Source organism: Suricata suricatta, chromosome 6 (genome assembly GCF_006229205.1).
Source record: "Suricata suricatta isolate VVHF042 chromosome 6, meerkat_22Aug2017_6uvM2_HiC, whole genome shotgun sequence".
Classification (NCBI taxonomy): Eukaryota; Metazoa; Chordata; class Mammalia; order Carnivora; family Herpestidae; genus Suricata; species Suricata suricatta.
Genome location: NC_043705.1, coordinates 74,834,195 through 74,851,344, shown reverse-complemented (window position 1 = coordinate 74,851,344; position 17,150 = coordinate 74,834,195). Strand labels below are relative to the sequence as shown.

Sequence of the window (17,150 nt, the reverse complement as noted above, 5' to 3'; positions counted from 1 at the left end):
AATTATGTTTGTGTGTATGTATGTGTGTGTATTGTGTGTTTGTATTTGTGTGTGTGTGTGTGTGTGTACACAATTTTTTTAAAGACCCTAAGCACTCTGGTTGAAAAAGACTCTTCTTCCTTTATATTTCAGATGCATTAAATGTTAGAAAATCAATTTGTCAGTTATCCACATACATCTTTGTAACATCACTTCTGTTATAGTAGTGAAATATTATTTACCTTTTTGCATTTTTAAATTTTTTCTCAGCCATATTTTAGGCCCCTAGAAGTCAGGGAACCTCTATTCTTACTAATTACAATGTATATGTTAGAAAAATAATAAATATTTATTGCTTTTATTGATGTACCATGGATTTAAAATACCCCAAAATCATTAATTCTCAAGAACAAATTTACTTTTAATTTTAGATTAGAATGCATATTAGTTTACCTAGATAGTATGTTTGTAACAGCTAAATTGTTTAAGAGGATCCAGTAGAATTTTATTATACTAAATCTACAATCTAAAGATTTCATGTTAGCTAAATTTAAGAGTTTGGGGAAAAATAGCATTCAGATTGTTAGTAGTACATAATATGTTATGGATTAATACATAATGTGATAACTTTAAGAAGACCTGAGAGAAATATATACTGTGATGTAAGAGGCCACAATGAATAAGACATATAAGAATTATATGATAAAACAATACAGTCTTGAATATTTGAAATATAGACTAGTGAATTGGTATTTCTTTTCCCATACAAAGATAAGTTTAAGATCGTAAGAAAAGACTTCTACATAAATAAGTAGAAATAGCTAATTGAAAAGAGTTTATAAAATTACTTTAGATTTCTTCTAAAACCAACATGGATGTGCTTCTGTGTGTATGAATGTGGCTGTACGTATTTATATGTTCATATACATATACACATATCTTTAATAATTTTGTGTGTAATAAATACATTCAAAGTTTATCTGAACATACCAGGATTTGATCTTACTGCAGAGGGTATGAGAATATGAGAAATATTGTACACTTTTTCCATATTACCTAGCTTACAGATTTTTAAATGATCATCCAAGAATATTGAAAAATGTGTCCTCAAAAAGTATCTGTGGTGAATCATAGTAGACCTAATGGACATAGTAGAGCTAACTGCCATATGTGCAGTTTCAAACCTTGGGATAAAACTAAATAGATCATTACCATAAAGTACCTATGAAAAATAAAAGACCTCAAGAAGATTTTTAAGGTCTCAGATCTGAGGATTATCGTGCCTTTAAATCTGTGCTTGCTTTAGTTTTAAAACAGATTGAGAAAATTAGGTGTTTGTGTTACTTATAAGGGATCAAATTCCACAAATGAACATGATGCATGTTACAGAATGAGAGCTATCTGGAAGATAGGTAGCTATTACTTTGAGAGGTAGGTTTGTGGTAGCATTTTCTTGTGTATAAAATATGATCACTAAAGGCTATTGAATAACCCTAATTAGAAGATTACAACACAGAGATATTTGTGAGGTTTTACTCACATAACTTAAACACAAATAAGGAAACCAAAAAAGAAAAAAAAATCTAATACCCAGAGCACACATGAAATGGTATTGGTTATTTTTATATGATTATTTTGATATTTATATTTTTCTGCAAATACTGTAGTTCCCATCTTAAATAGAAAATTGTCTTCTAGGGATTGTTTAGGAAAAGCAAGTTATTTTGACTTACAAATTTTCTATTTGTTCTGGCTTTTTCATGTCCATTTAGTCCATGTCACAACTCATTTTATCACAGGATTTTTTTCTTATGGAATATTTCAGATAAGCAAAGTGCATTGAAAATAATATAGTAAATACCTATGCACATTTGTTCACAGAAATATTAGTCTTATATTTCACATTGACCCAAGCAACAAAACAGATGTTGAATAACAGCGAGGTATATTGCAGGTAAAATTGTATCCTTTTTTAGTTAAGAGAGGTGTACAATTTCATCAAGATAGAAAATACTTTTCTCTTAAAATTCTTCTTCATCATTTGATATATCCAGTTGCTGCGTATGTAATATTCCATTTTGGGAATGTCATCTGCATATTTGGATATCCTGTGTCAGTACCCGTGGCCTTAGCACTGAAAAAAGGTCTCTGGCCTTTTGTATAATAAAAGCACCATTTCCCTTTGACTTCTATGGCTTTATTATGACTTATTTGAGGTCTTAAACTTGTAAAAAGATTTATAGTAAGAATGCAATTGGGGTGTAAAAAACATTTACAAAGTAATTATGCCTAACAAACTTTTTAAACTCTGAATTCTTTTTTTTTTTTTTTTGCTAATGTTTGTTTATTTTTGAGGGAAAGAACGAGAGGGAGAGTGGGGGAGGGGCAGAGAGAATGAGATACAGAACCTGAAGCAGGCTCTAGTCTCTGAGCTGTCAGCACAGACCTCAGTGCGGGGCCAAATTTGGGGATGGTGAGATCATGACCTAGGCCGAAGTTGGATGCTTAACAGACTGAGCCACCCAGGCACCCCTAAACTCTGAAATCTTTTCCTACAAAAATAATATTTGTAATCTTTTAACATGTTACCATCTAACACTTCATATTATTAATTTATATGTAAGTATATATTAAATAATCTTATTTATATATTTATATATGAAATAGCCTTCAGGGTAATGAAGCAATAACTTATAGCTTTCGATTGTCATAAATATGCCATCTTAGAAATGATAGAACTTGCTTTTAGTAAAGCAATTACAGAAAGTTCAGAAGATGATAGTAAAGTTGTTTACTTGAAAGCAGCATCTTTTTTACTAGAGATTTGTGATGTATTATTTAATTTTGCTGTGGCATTTGTTAAAATTATAGTTTTTGTCCTTTCAAACTAGTGTAGACCCTGTTCTTCCTTGCCTTCTATAATGGAAAAGAAAGTTGGCAAGAAAACGATTTGAACAAATATGATCTATTAAAAGTAGTCTAGAAGGTGAGGTCAGGTAATTGTTATATTCTTGTCAATTTATTTTATAAATCATGAGTCAGTAATAGCTTACAAGTTGAAGCAGTGAACACAAAACTCAGATACAGATGATTCTACTTCATAAATATGGTCCTCTATTTTCACTTACTTAATCTCTTAAGAGTTAATTACTCTTTTGCAGCATTATTTGTTGTCTAAAGATTAAGACTGTGTAAAATGATTGCTGTGTCTATAGATCACCCAACTTACAATGGTAAAATAGGTTTTCAAGATAAGCACTTGCAATATCTTCATGTCTAATATTTGTAGGAATATTACAATTGTTCCTGTATTGCAAGGAATACAGAAATAACCCCTACTTTGGCAAGTTTTACTTATGAAGCTAGAGCTGGAAAATGTGAAAGTCGATGTGCAAAATTGCCCATATTCCTTGGCATTTTCTTTGCTACAATTATCTTTACATTTATGGCTGGTACTCCTATAACTGTGTCCATTCTAAGGTATGTATTATATTGTGAAATTTGCCATCCCTTAGACATGTTGAGTGAAAAGAAAATAGACCTACATTCATTTGGTTCATATACTGACCAGTTGTTCTAATACTAATTCAGTTCTTATAAGATTGTTACTTCTATGGCATTGGAAAAGCTGCTTCATTGAATCCCAGATATATGAGGTTTAACTGTGATTGTGTGTGCCTATCTTGAATATACTTGACTTTAGCTTTGCTGACTCTTTCATCAGGCTTCTGTTTAAGCTATTCAGCTGTGTTTGAGGATGATAGAAATGCAGTGCATTCAGTCCACATATCAGAGTCAGAATGACCTGAATTGTACCTTAGTACGTGCAGTGATATTCAACCTTTTTTTATTAAAAAAATCTGTCATTTTATTAGTTCATCAGCCTTTCTATGTTTTTCCTGACAGACTTTAGCTTTTTTACTCTTCAGTTTTTGTTCCCTGATATTCACTACCTTTTCACGTAATTTTGTCAAATGGAAATCTTGGAGATTCTGTATGCAATTTTTAAATAGTCTCATAACATTATCCTATGTAGCAATTGGAGTTATTTAGAGAATTGAGAAAATGATTTTTTAAAACTTCATTTTTGGGAAATTATCTGTATCACTTTTCAACTACATGTTTATTTTTAAAGACTAATTGATCTCTTTTATCTGCTGTCTAACTCTTGTGTGCTAACATATTTTATTTCATGTTTCATAGTTATTACTTAAAGAATCATTGTTGAATCAGATTGAGCCTCAGCAACTGTTTTAAAAAACCCAAATTAGTACTTTATCCCATATGGATGATTTCTGTCTCAAAACTTAGTAAGAATTAGAGTAATATTTATTTGCTTATGACTTAAGTCATGTGACTTGTGACTTAAGGGATAGTAAAAAGTAAATCTTATTAATGAATTTCCTTTCTTTTTTATATTTGCTACAATTCATATTCAATATATTTATTAAACTTTATTTGATTCTTTTTGTGTTTTGTAGTGTTTTAGTTCACATAGCATTTTTCTTTGGTGATCTCTATATAAGATGTTACAAATAGTTATTTCATGCACATAACATTTACTTTAATCTAGAAATGCTAAGCTGGTAGAAAAACTAATAGGCTCTAAGAGAAAATATACTATACAACCGCTTTTAGTTAATATGTATTTGATTTTATAGGTGTGTTAATCAAAGGCAACGGTCCCTAGCATTGGGAATACAGTTTATGCTGCTTCGATTAGTTGGTATGCCATTTTTCTTAATTCATTGGTGACTGTTGGTTATTTTTGTTCATTAGTATTATTGATTAGGTCACTTACAAGATGTGCCAAGAAAATAATTTAAATGCCATCAAAAACTACGTAATTGTAATTGAGGAAAGTTGTTTTCTAATATTAAATATGTAGTATTATTTATGTATCACATATGAAAATAATGACTTTAGTTTTCATCTACCTGATTGGTTAACTGTTGTTTCCAATTCTGTTACAAATATACCTTTAAAGAGTATATCATATTTTTAAAAATATGACATAGGAGTAGCAACACATTTTTAATAGGGCATGGTAAGAAAAATAAATTTTCCTATTCGTGTAAAACCTATTATCAACATAAATTATGATAGAATCATATTTATAACTATTGTAATTCCTTTTCTCCCAGAATTTATCTCCATTTGGGACATAATTGTATTGTATTAGTAATGAAAAATAATGAGTTAACGTATTTCAGTGAAAATCTGGCATAGATTTGTAGCTAGTTAAGAATTGATGGAAGAAAGATTTTATAGAAAATTTTATAAGGTTCTAGATGTAGGAAGAAATAGAAGGACAGAAATACTATGTTATACATATAATTATATGTGTGTATGATTATTTCCACAATATTATGCCTATACTATTAAGATAATTTATAAAACCCAAACCAAAAGTTAGGAGCATTAGAAATCACCTGGACCAGTTTTCCCATTTTTATATGAGTAAATTAAGGTTCTGGGAGATTCAAGGATTTTCCCATGGTTTCACAATTTGTGGTGAAAATGATATCCTTATTCTCAATCCAGTGCTCTTTTGACTCTGTCAGTCTTCAGGTCATGAAAAAACAGAGTGGATGTAGCTGAAATCTTTGTCTAAGAAATACCACTTAATGTATTTAATTTCTAATAGTTGGAAACTTCTTCAAGATGTGGAAGTATAGAGTCTTGTGACCTCATGTGAGGGAGGGAGTGTGTTGGAGGGAATATTCCTAAGCATGTTAGTACGAATGTGTATGTGTGTGCATACACACGTGCACTCTTCATGCATGCACATACACATAATACATATATTGTACTTACATTGTGCATCAATAATTCTGATTTTTTAAAAGTAAAATAGCTAATTTCAAACACATTCATTAAATTAGAAAGCAGTGAATTGAAATATTTACTTAGCTAAATGTTAACCTAATATATGCCAGATATTCTTATTAAAATGAGTTTTTGATTTGATTAGAGGTATATAATAACTATTTTAGAATGTTTTATCTGTGCTTCTTTATATCCCTATTACTTGTACATGAAATGATTGTTTTATATGTATGCAGCTTAATTCCTAGTCTTATTTATATAAAATATATGTATAACCATGTATATAAAAACCTATAATTGTAGGATATAATCTTTACTGATGTGTATCTCACATATCATTCTCCTAGGCACAATACCTGGACCAATTATATTTGGTGTCACAATAGACAGCACATGCATTCTGTGGGATATTAATGACTGTGGAACTAGAGGGGCTTGCTGGATTTATAATAACATCAAGATGGCCCATATGCTAGTAGCCATAAGTAAGTGGTAATTTCTTGATAACTTTAGATTAAATTGATAATGTTAAAAGAAAATAAATCTTATTGTTACTTAAGTTTTATAATGTTCAGTCCATGCCACTGGGGTGTCCTATAGAGATCAGTTAACACAGCATGTGATGAAAGGCTTTAATGTTAGGCTCAGCCTCAAATGGAAGGGAATAACATTTTAGCTTTCATGAAATTGGATATAATTTTTTTAAACAAATTCTGTCAAAAAATTTTTTTGGAAGTCTAAACAAAAGATAAAAGACAATCCTGAAAAACTTTCTAGAATGATTGTCATCTAGATACCTGTGCTTTGGAAAACACTTAGAGCTGAGGTAGGGAAGTATCTTTTGGCTCTGAGGCATGTTGTCAGAAATGTCTTTATAGTTTAGAAGGTTAGCTATGACACTTAACCCTTTTTGCCTTTGATAGTCTGTCTTGGATAGTCTTCGTTAAGCAATAAATGATAAAAAATTTAAGATTGAAGAAATAGATGAATGCATATATTTTGCAAGAATTAAAATTTAAAAATTTAAAAACAACCTAAAATATCAAAATATTTAAATTAAAAATAGAGGTAGATGGTCACATAGGAAGACCCTGAACTCATCTTCTCTCATGGACACAATAAATTTACATCTATATATATAATAAAATTTCTAAAAAGGATCCTAGCACTCGACACCTCATAACAAAAGATGAAAGAGTCACATCAAGGAGGGTAGGAAAGGGAGAGAGATGACGTTGCTGAGGATCTCACCCCAGATACAGTAACTCCACAATTGGGAGGAATCCCAAAAATAAAGAGTACTTCCTCAACTAGTGAAGGGATTGTGACACACAGTAGGCACCCTGGTCCTGAGGACTGGCACTGGGAAGACAAGATCTCAGAACATCTGGTTATAAAAATAAACAGCTATTAAGACCAAGAGAATCACAGAACTATAGGGAACAGAAATCCCACTTTTAAAGGGCTCATGTGCAGACCCTGTCGTCCGGAGATCCAGCATGAAAGCAAGAGATTGAAAAGCACTGAGACTGTAAGCACAGGAGACACACTTACTAAATTTAAAGTGGCTGCTGGAGAGGCAGGAACCTGTATGACATTATCCAGAGACAGAAGGCGTAGTAGGTGCCATTTTTGTAATCTCATTCCCACCTGCTGGTGACAGAGTCATTAAGTGTCATTTTCTGTGCCCTCCCTCTAGTCTACTAGCACCAGAAGGCATGCTCTGTCTACCCTGCACTGTAACCAGGCCGAGAACATTCCCAGTACCCCACTCACCTGGTGTAGACATCTAGCCACAACTAGAAAGGCAAGCTTCCTAAGCTTTATCCTCCCAGTGTAGCAGATAAACTGCAACTGGATCAGGCAAACACCTCAGTCTCTTCCCCATATATCTGGCTGTCAAGCCAAAACTGGACTGGCCAAGCGCCCAGAGCCCTACCTGCCGCATATAGCAGCTGCATCCCTGTTGCAACCAGCTAGCACATGGTGCCCACAAAGAGATATCCACAGAGGGCCTGTCGCTGTTAGCCAGGGGAGATTGTGTTTTGATGCCACATGAAACAGCTCTTACACAAGTTCACAACTTCAAGACTGAACGAGGTAGTCATTGTACCTAAAACATAGAGACAAATACAGAGACAAAATGAGAAGTCAGAGGAATATATTCCAACAGCATATCTCAAAAGACCTTAAGGAAATGGAGATAAGCGGCCTTCCTGATACAGAGTTCAAAACAGTGGTCATAAAGATGCTCACTTATTTTGGGCAGAGAATGGATGAACACAGCGAGAACTTCAAGAAAGAAAAAGAAAATATAAGAAGGAAACAGACATAAGTTATAACTGAACTAAAAAATATTCTAAGGGTTTCAACAGAAGAATGGACAAAATAGAGGAACGAATCAGTGATCTTGAAGACAGAAATGGAAAACACTCAGAGCAGCAAAATGAAAATAGAATGAAAAGAAGTGATACCTTAAGGGATCTCTAGAAGAATGTCAAGTGGACTAACATTTGCATTTTAGGGGCCCCAAAAAGGAGAAGAAGAGGGAAAAAGGCCAGAAAAATTATTTGAAGAAATAATGACTGAAACTTCCCTAACCAAGAAAAGAAAACAGACATTAAGGTCCAGAAATCCCAGAAAGTTCCAAATAAGATGAACCCAAAGAGAAAAGCCAAGAAAAATTGTAATTAAAATGATAAAGGTTAAAGATAAAAGAGAATCTTAAAAGCAGCAGGGTAAAAGAAATATATTACCTATAAGGGAAACCCAATAAGCCTGTCAACAGATTTTTCAGCAGAAACTGCATAGGCCAGAAAGGAGTGGCATGACATATTTAAAACTCTGAAAGGAAAAAACTACCAACCAAGAATACTTTAGCCAGCAAAGTTATTTACAATAAAAAGAGAGATAAAGAGTTTTACCATGTAAGTAAAAGTTAAAGAGGTTCATCACCTCTAACCCAGCTTTGCAAGAAATGTTAAAGGGACTTCTCTTAAGCTAAAAATAAAAGACACTAATTAATGAGAAAACATGAGAATAAAAATCTCACCAGTAGAGGTAGATAAATAATAAAGGTAATAGATCAATCTCTTAAAAGTAAGTGTTAAGGGTAAATGACAAAAATAGCAAAGTTAATTTAAAATGCCATAATTAGTTAAGGAAACAAAATAAAAAGATGTAAAATGTGTCATCAAAAATCTAAAGTGTGGAGAATGCAAGTATAAGTATAAAGTTTTGAAATGTGTTTAAAATTAAGTTGCCATGAACTTAAAAGGAACTGTTCTTTACATAAGATGTTATATGTGAACTTTATGGTCACCACACATATAAAAAAATTATAGTAAGTGCACAAAGGAAAAGAGAAAGGAATCTAAACATAGAAAAGAAGATAAGCACAGGAGAAAAGAGAAGAAAGGATCAGAAACAAACTAGAAATACAGCCAAAAAGCAGTTAACAAAATGGCAAAAAGTACATACCTGTAAGTAATTGCTTTAAATGTAAATGAATTAAATTCTATAATCAAGACATAGAATGGCTGAATGGATAAAAAACAAGGCCCTTCTTTATTCTACCTGTAAGAGCCGCACTTAAACCTAAAGATGTTCTCAGACTGCAAGTGAAGGGATAGAAAAGACATTCCATAAAAATGGATATAAAGCTGGAATAGCAATACTTAGACAAAATAGATTCTAAGCTTATTTATTTATTTATTTAGAGAGAGATAAAGAGAGAGCGAGCATGAGCAGGGGAGGGCCAGAGTGAGAGAGAATCCAAAGCAGACTCTGTGCTCCATTCTGAGTACAGTGTAGGGATTTCTCTCATGAACCGTGAGGTCATAACCCCAGCCAAAATCAAGAGTCAAGACACTTAACTGACTAAGCCATCCAGGTACCTCTCAGACAAAATAGATTTTAAAACAAAGACTAACATTGGGGCACCTGGGTGGCTCAGTCAGCTAAGCCTCCAACCGGCTCAGGTCATGATCTCACCTTTATGGGTTCGAGCCCCACGTCGGGCTCTGTGCTGACAGCTCAGAGCCTGGAGCCTGCTTCTGATTCTGTGTCTCCCTCTCTCTTTGCCCCTTCCCTGCTCATGCTCTGTCTCTCTTTGTCTCAAAAATAAATAAAACATTAAAAAAAAATAAAACAAAGACTAACAAAGACCAAGAATGTCATTACACAGTGATAAAGGGATCAATCCAATGGCATTTGTAAACATTTTTGTACCTAACATAGAAAGACCTAAATATATAAAGCAAATATTAGCAGTAGTAATGGGAGAAATAGACAGTAATATAATAATAGCAGGGGATTTTAATACCCAACTTACATCAATATATAGATCATCCAGATAGAAAATCAATAAGGTAACTATGACCTTAAATAGATCAGATGAACTTAAAACACATATACAGAGCATTCCATCCCAAAACAGCAGAATACACATTTTTTTTCAAGTGCACATGAGACAGAATAGATCACATGCAAAGTCACAAAACAAGTCTCAGTAAATTTGAGAAGATTGAAATCAGAGCTGGTATTTTCTGACCATAAAAGTATTAAACTGGAAATCAGTTATAAGAAGAAAACAGGAAAATTCACAAAATATGTGAAGATTTATTTATTTTTTTATTTCAAAATTTTTGTTTTAATGCCTATTTTTGAGAGAGAGAGAGAGAGAGGGAGACAAAGTGTAAGCTAGAGAGGGACAGAGAGAGAGAGAGGAGACGGAATCTGAAGCAGGCTCCAAACTCAGCTGTCAACACAGAGCCTGACATACACACAAACTATAAAATCATTAACTGAGCCAAAGTTAGATTCTTAACGTACTGAGCCACCAGGTCCCCCAAAATATGTGAAGATTTAAAAACATGATACTAAACTGGTACAGCCACTCTGGAAAACAGTATGGAGATTCCTCAAACAATTAAAAAAGAACTACCCTACAACACTGCAATTGCCCTACTAGATATTTATCCAAGGGATACAGGTATGCTGTTTCAAAGGGGCACAGGCACCCCAATGTTTATAACAGTACTATTGACAATAGCCGAAATATGAAAAGAGCCCAAATGTCCATTGTCCATCTATGGATGAATGGATAAAGAAGATATGATATATATATAAAGATGTGAGATATATATGTGTATATATATAAAGATGTGAGATATATATAATAAACATAAATATATAAATAATCTAATGGATTATTATATATCTAATCTATGTATCTTATAAATTTATATCTATATAAATATAAAGATGTGAGATATATAATAAATATATAAATAATCTAATGGATTATTATATATATCTAATGGATTATTACTTGGCAATCAAAAGGAATGAAATATTGCCATTTGCTACTATGTAGATGGAACTAGAGGGTATTATTATACTAAGTGAAATTAGAGAAACAAATATGTAACTTCACTCATGAGGAATTTAAGGTACAAAACTGATGAACATAAGGAAGGGAAGCAAAAATAACATAAAAACAGGGAGGGGGATAAAACATAAGAGACTCTTAAATATAGAGGATAAACAGAGGGTTGCTGGAGGAGATCTGGGAGCGGGGAATGGACTAAATGGGTAAGAGACATTAAAGAATCTACTGAAATCATTGTTGCACTATATGCTAACTAACTTGGATGTAAATTTAAAAATAATTTATTAAAAATAAAAAAATAAATAATAAGAACATGCTACTGAGTAGCCAATGGATCAAAGAATAAATGAAAAGAAATTTAAAAAGTACATCGAGATAAATAAAAATGGAAACGCAATGTTCTAGAATTTTGGGGATGCAGCAAAAAACAGTTATAAAAAGGAAGTTCATTGTTATATAGGCCTTCTTTAAGAAACAATAGAAATCTCAAACAATGTAACTGCACATTTAAAGGAACTAGAAAAAGAAGAAAAACAAAGCCCAAATTTCATAGAAAGAAGAAAACAAAGCACTGGTTCTTTGAAAACATCAGCAAAAATCAACAAACTTTTAACTAGTCTGGTCAAGAAACAAAGAGAGCCCAAACAAATAAAATCTGAAACAATAGAAGAGAAATTACAGTGGACACCACAGAAATACAAAGGATCATGACAGAATATTATGAACAAATATACACCATCAAACTAGACAACCTAGAAGAAATGAATAAATTCCTAGAAAAATAGTTTTCCAAGACTGAATCTTGAAGAAATAGAAAATCTGAATAAGACCAATTGCTAGTAATGAAATTGAATCAGTAATCAAAAAAATCAAAAAACACCCAACAGACAAAGGTCCAGGTCCAGATGGCTTCACAGGTGAAATACTTAATCCTTCTCAAATTATTCCAAAAAATTGAAGAGGAAGGAACACTTATAAACTCACCTTGTTGGCCCAGCATTATCCTTATATTAAAACCAAACACTACAAAGAAGAAAATTACAGGCAAATATCTCTAATGAACATAAATGAAGAAGTACTCAACAAAATATCAAACTTAATTCAGCAGTATATTAAATAGATCATACATTATGGCTAAGTGGGATTCATTCCAGGGATGCAAATTTGGTTCAGTACCCATAAACCAATCAACGTGATACACATCATTGACAAAACTAAGGATTAAAAATATATGATTATTTCCATAATTCCAGGAAAAGCCTTTGATAGAATTCAACATCCATTTATGATAAACACTCTAAACAAAGTAGGTAAAGAAGCAACCTACCTCAACATAATAAAGGCAATATACAAAAAACCCACACCTAACATACTCAACAGTATAAAGCTAAAAGCTTTTCTTCTACGATCAGGAACAAGACAAGGATGCTTACTCTCACCACTTTTATTCAACATAGTATTGGAAGTCCACCATAAAAACCATTGGAACTAAAGAGTGAATTCGGTAAAGTTTCAGGACACAAAATTAATATGTACAGAAATCTGTTACATTTCTCTACACTAATAGCAAACTATGAGAAAGAGAAATTAAGAAAAGAATTCCTTTTACAATTGCACTAAAGAGATCCCAGAAGTAAACCTGTATTTATATGCTCAATTAACTTACAAAAAAGGAAGCAAGAACATAAGTGGAGAAAAGACAGTCTCTTCAATAAATGGTGCTGGGAAAACTGGACAGCCAAATGCAAAAGAATGAAATTAGATCACTTTCTCACACCATGCACAGCAATAAACTAAAAATGTATTAAGGGCTTAAATGTAAGACCTGAAACCATAAAATTCCTAGAAGAAAACATAGTAAGCTCTTTGACAGCAGTCTTCATAATATATTTTTTGGATCTTTCAGTTCAGGAAAGGGAAACAAAAGCAAAAATAAATAAAAGGACTACATTCAACTAAAAAGCTTTTTTTGTACAGTGAAAGAAACCATCAACAAATGAAAAGGCAACTAATGGGAGAAGATACTTGGGGATGAGATGAGATGAGATACTTAGAGATGAGAATAAGGGTCGATATATATGCAGAAATCCTACAACTCAATAACAACAACAAAAAGCAAACAACCTGATTGAAAGCTAGACAGAGACGTTTTTCCAAAGAAGACATTCGTGTGGCCAACAGGCACATGAGAAGATGCTTAACATCACTAGTCATGAGGAAGATGCAAATCAAAAACACAGGAAGCTATCGTCTTGCACCTGTCAGAATGACTTATCAAAAAGAAGAAATAACAAGTGTTGGTGCGGATTTGGAGAAAAGGGAACTCTCATGCACTGTCACCAGGAATACAAAGTGATGAAGCTGCTTTGGAAAATAGTGTGGGGGTACCTTAAGAAATTAAAAATAAATCAATTAATTCTAAACTAAATACAATCTAATAATTCTACCTTTGAGTATTTTTGAGTATTTATCTGAAGAAAATGAAAATACTGAGTGAATATATGTACTCCTCTGTTCATTGCAGCATTATTTATAGTAGCTAAGATATATACATAACTCACCATTGATAGGTGAACAGATAAAGAAACTATGTTCTATATATATATATATATATATACACAGTGGAACATTACACAGAAATAAAAAGGGTGAAATCTTGTCTTTTATAACAGCATGAATGGACCTAGGTGGTATTATGCTAAATGACATAAGTCAGGTAGAGAAAGACAAATAACATATGATCTCACTTATATGTGGAATCTAAAAAATGAAAGTAAAAGAAACAAAACAAACCAGAAACAGATTGTTAGATACAGAGAACAAACTGATAGTTGACACAGGGGAGGGAGAGAGTGGACAGGCAAAGTAGGTGAAGGGGAATAAAAGGTACAAACTTCCAGTTATAAAATAGGTCACAGGGTTGTAACATACAGCATAGGATCTATAGTCAATAATATTGTAATAACTTCCATTTGGTGATGGTAACTGGACCTATTATGATTATCATTTCATAATGTTTAAAAACATCAAATGACTTATACACTTGAAACTGATAGAAATTTTATGCCAATTATAACTCAATAAAAAATAGAGACACACACATACATATTTATTTACATATTGTGCAGTTCATTGTAACTGATTGTATTTTGGCAAATGTATCAGGATAGCTTATTAATTTTAAATGTGTTTAAACCTAGAGAATGATGTCTGAATTTATAGTGACAGAATAATAAAATATCCACTGCAAAAATAAACATGTAAATCCCAAAATGTTAATAGGGTAAATAGGTGAAATTAATCTTTCTACCACTTTTACTTGTTGAACATTTTTGTTCACTGTGTTTTTATGTTTAAAAATTATTTTATTGGTTATGCTTATACTTTTTGACCAAAAGATACATATAACAAATTTTTTCCTTTTCCTACTCTATGATGATTATGAAAAATTTCCCCTAAAACATATATAACTTTAAATTTTCTAAAAACATTGTGACAATAATACCTATGTAAATTATTCTTCCTGTAAGTCTATAAATGCTTAATTCAGTGAGAATTCCTTTTTTAAAAATACATATTTTGAGTAAAATACTGATGGCTGATACAAATTAGGTACTACAAAAGCTACATTGTGAGGTCATTTAATTTATTCACCTATGACTTAAATGTTTATACTCTGATCAGAAATAATTTCTCTTCATGTTGCCAAGTTTAGAATTAGAGTTCTTTGAAAACAAAGTTTGTGATGTCAGTCTCAGTGTTTCCTATTTTTAGTTGATAAATTTGGCTGAATATTCAGTGTGATCTTTTTCATGGAAGCTTTCTCCTAAGAACTCCAGAGTCTTTTAATTTTTAAGAATTATTTTTCATCATGGATATGAAAATTGTACAAGTTATTTAGATTCAAGGATATTGTTAGCTATTTTGTCATTGACTTCATTTCTTGCAATTTTTTATACATTCGATGTGTTAATAAAGTTAGAAATGAGATATGAATTTAATTCTCTGTAATTCTTATTTTATAAGAATTCTTAATAGTAACCAAGAAAAGAATAGTTATTGTACATTTTATTGTTTAGAAAGAAAGAGGCACCTGGGTGACTCAGTTTGTTAATCATCCGACACTTGATTTCAGTTCAGGTCATGATCTCATGTTTTGTGAAACTGAGCCCCCGTCGGCCTCGTGTGCTCTTGCACTCTCTCTCAAAATAAATAAGTTAAAAAAAAATAAAGCCTAGTTCACTGAACTGTATAGAAATATTTTACTGAAGAGTATCATCTTTCTCTGTAAAATTAAAAACTTTTAAAACAGAAATGTAATGCCTATATGATCCTTTTTTTTTTTTAAAGATTTTTTTATGTTTATTTATTTTTGAGAGAGAGAAAGAGACAGAATGAGCAGGCGAGGGGCTGAGAGAGAGGGAGACAGATTCAGAAGCAGGCTCCAGGCTCTTAGCTGTCAGCCCAGAGCCCAATGCAGGGCTTGAACTCAGGAACCGTGAGATCATGACCTGAGCTGAAGTTGGATGCTTAACCGACTGAGCCACCCAGGTGCCCCATCTTTAAAGTAGTTTCTAGTCATGAGGAATTTCTCAATGAGAATTAATTTTTTGTAGTACTTAAAGTCCCAAATGCATGATTAATTTTTGTTTTTATATTTAGGTGTTACTTGTAAAATTATCACCGTTATCTTCAATGGGTGTGCAGTCTTTTTGTATAAGCCGCCACCGTTAGACACAGATGTATCATTTCAAAGTCAGAATGCAGTTGTGACTGTTTCAGTAGAATGTGATCTCAACAATGCAGGAAATGAAGGGTGAAATAAAAAAAGGAGACTATTTTACAACTGGAAAACTGGCCTTCATTTGTAGGAATACACATTGCCATTGTAGCATTATCCATCCAATATGGACAATCATATTTTAAAAGTTGGTTTTTTATAATTAAATGTATTTTCTGTACATTTATGAACTTGTTTGTTTTTGTTTTAATTTAAGAAACAGACTTGTGCCTTCAGGACCCACCAAAAACCTCAGAAAACACACACACACACACACACACACACTTCCCATTGTATAGGTGTGAAATATAAAACTTAATAAACTAAATTAGAAGAAAAGCCAGTGATTGGTTTAAAGTTTACATTTTAAAAACAAAGTTATATTTCTGTTCTTGTAACTTATTTTCATTTAATTATCATTACCAGTAGTTTGAGCTTATTTAGAAAATTTATGGTATAAAATTTAAACTAACCAAATTTACGTGATAATTTTTGAGAACTGTTCTTGAAAACTCATGAATTTAAAACTAACTGCTTCATTTTTAAATTTATATATACTAGTCTATCTTTCATCACAATGAACTATTAGAACATAGGTTGATTATCTTCTTTGGGTCCCTGAATATAGTGAATTCAGGAATAGCATTGTGTATACATATTTTCACTTTAACTCAAAAATTCCTGGAAGTAAATTGCTAATATTTCTTAATTTTAACACTTCCCTTTCATGATTCCTTGATAGTATTATTCAATTATATGTCTTCCAGGAGAAATACCAACTTCAGTAAAGTGCCAACTATATATGAAAAGATTTTTAAAGGCCTACGTACATTTTATTGGCTTGCTTTGAAAAGACTTTTTAAGAAACTATTGATCAGTATTTATATACTCAGTAATTTAACTTTTCTCATCCTAAAAACTTATCACCTAGTTTTTATCTATAGCACCTAAAATAGTACTTTGCTCATAGTAGGCATGTATTAGTGTTGTTTGATTAAAACATTAAAGTCTATTTTTTAATCGATCATTTATTAAAAGATTAAGTATTTCACATATACCATTATAACACTCCATTTGTTTTAGCTAAGATTTAAGCCAACTTTGTCTACTCAGAATGTGGAGGAAATAGATCCGTGAACAACATATTAAAGAATATATTGAAGTTCATAC

The 17,150-nt window shown here is 32.0% G+C and overlaps 1 protein-coding gene across 1 annotated transcript in view; it reads left to right on the top strand.

Annotated features, from left to right (window-relative positions):
* Nucleotides 1-16,161, top strand: part of SLCO4C1 (solute carrier organic anion transporter family member 4C1) — a 64,949-nt gene extending 48,788 nt beyond the window's left edge. Inside the window, exons 10-13 of the mRNA XM_029942647.1 lie at nt 3,269-3,459; nt 4,641-4,705; nt 6,156-6,293; nt 15,863-16,161. Coding sequence (XP_029798507.1) covers nt 3,269-3,459; nt 4,641-4,705; nt 6,156-6,293; nt 15,863-16,020 — 552 coding nt within the window. The 3' untranslated portion in view covers nt 16,021-16,161. The remainder of the gene's footprint in view (nt 1-3,268; nt 3,460-4,640; nt 4,706-6,155; nt 6,294-15,862) is intronic.
* Nucleotides 16,162-17,150: the final 989 nt, after the last annotated feature.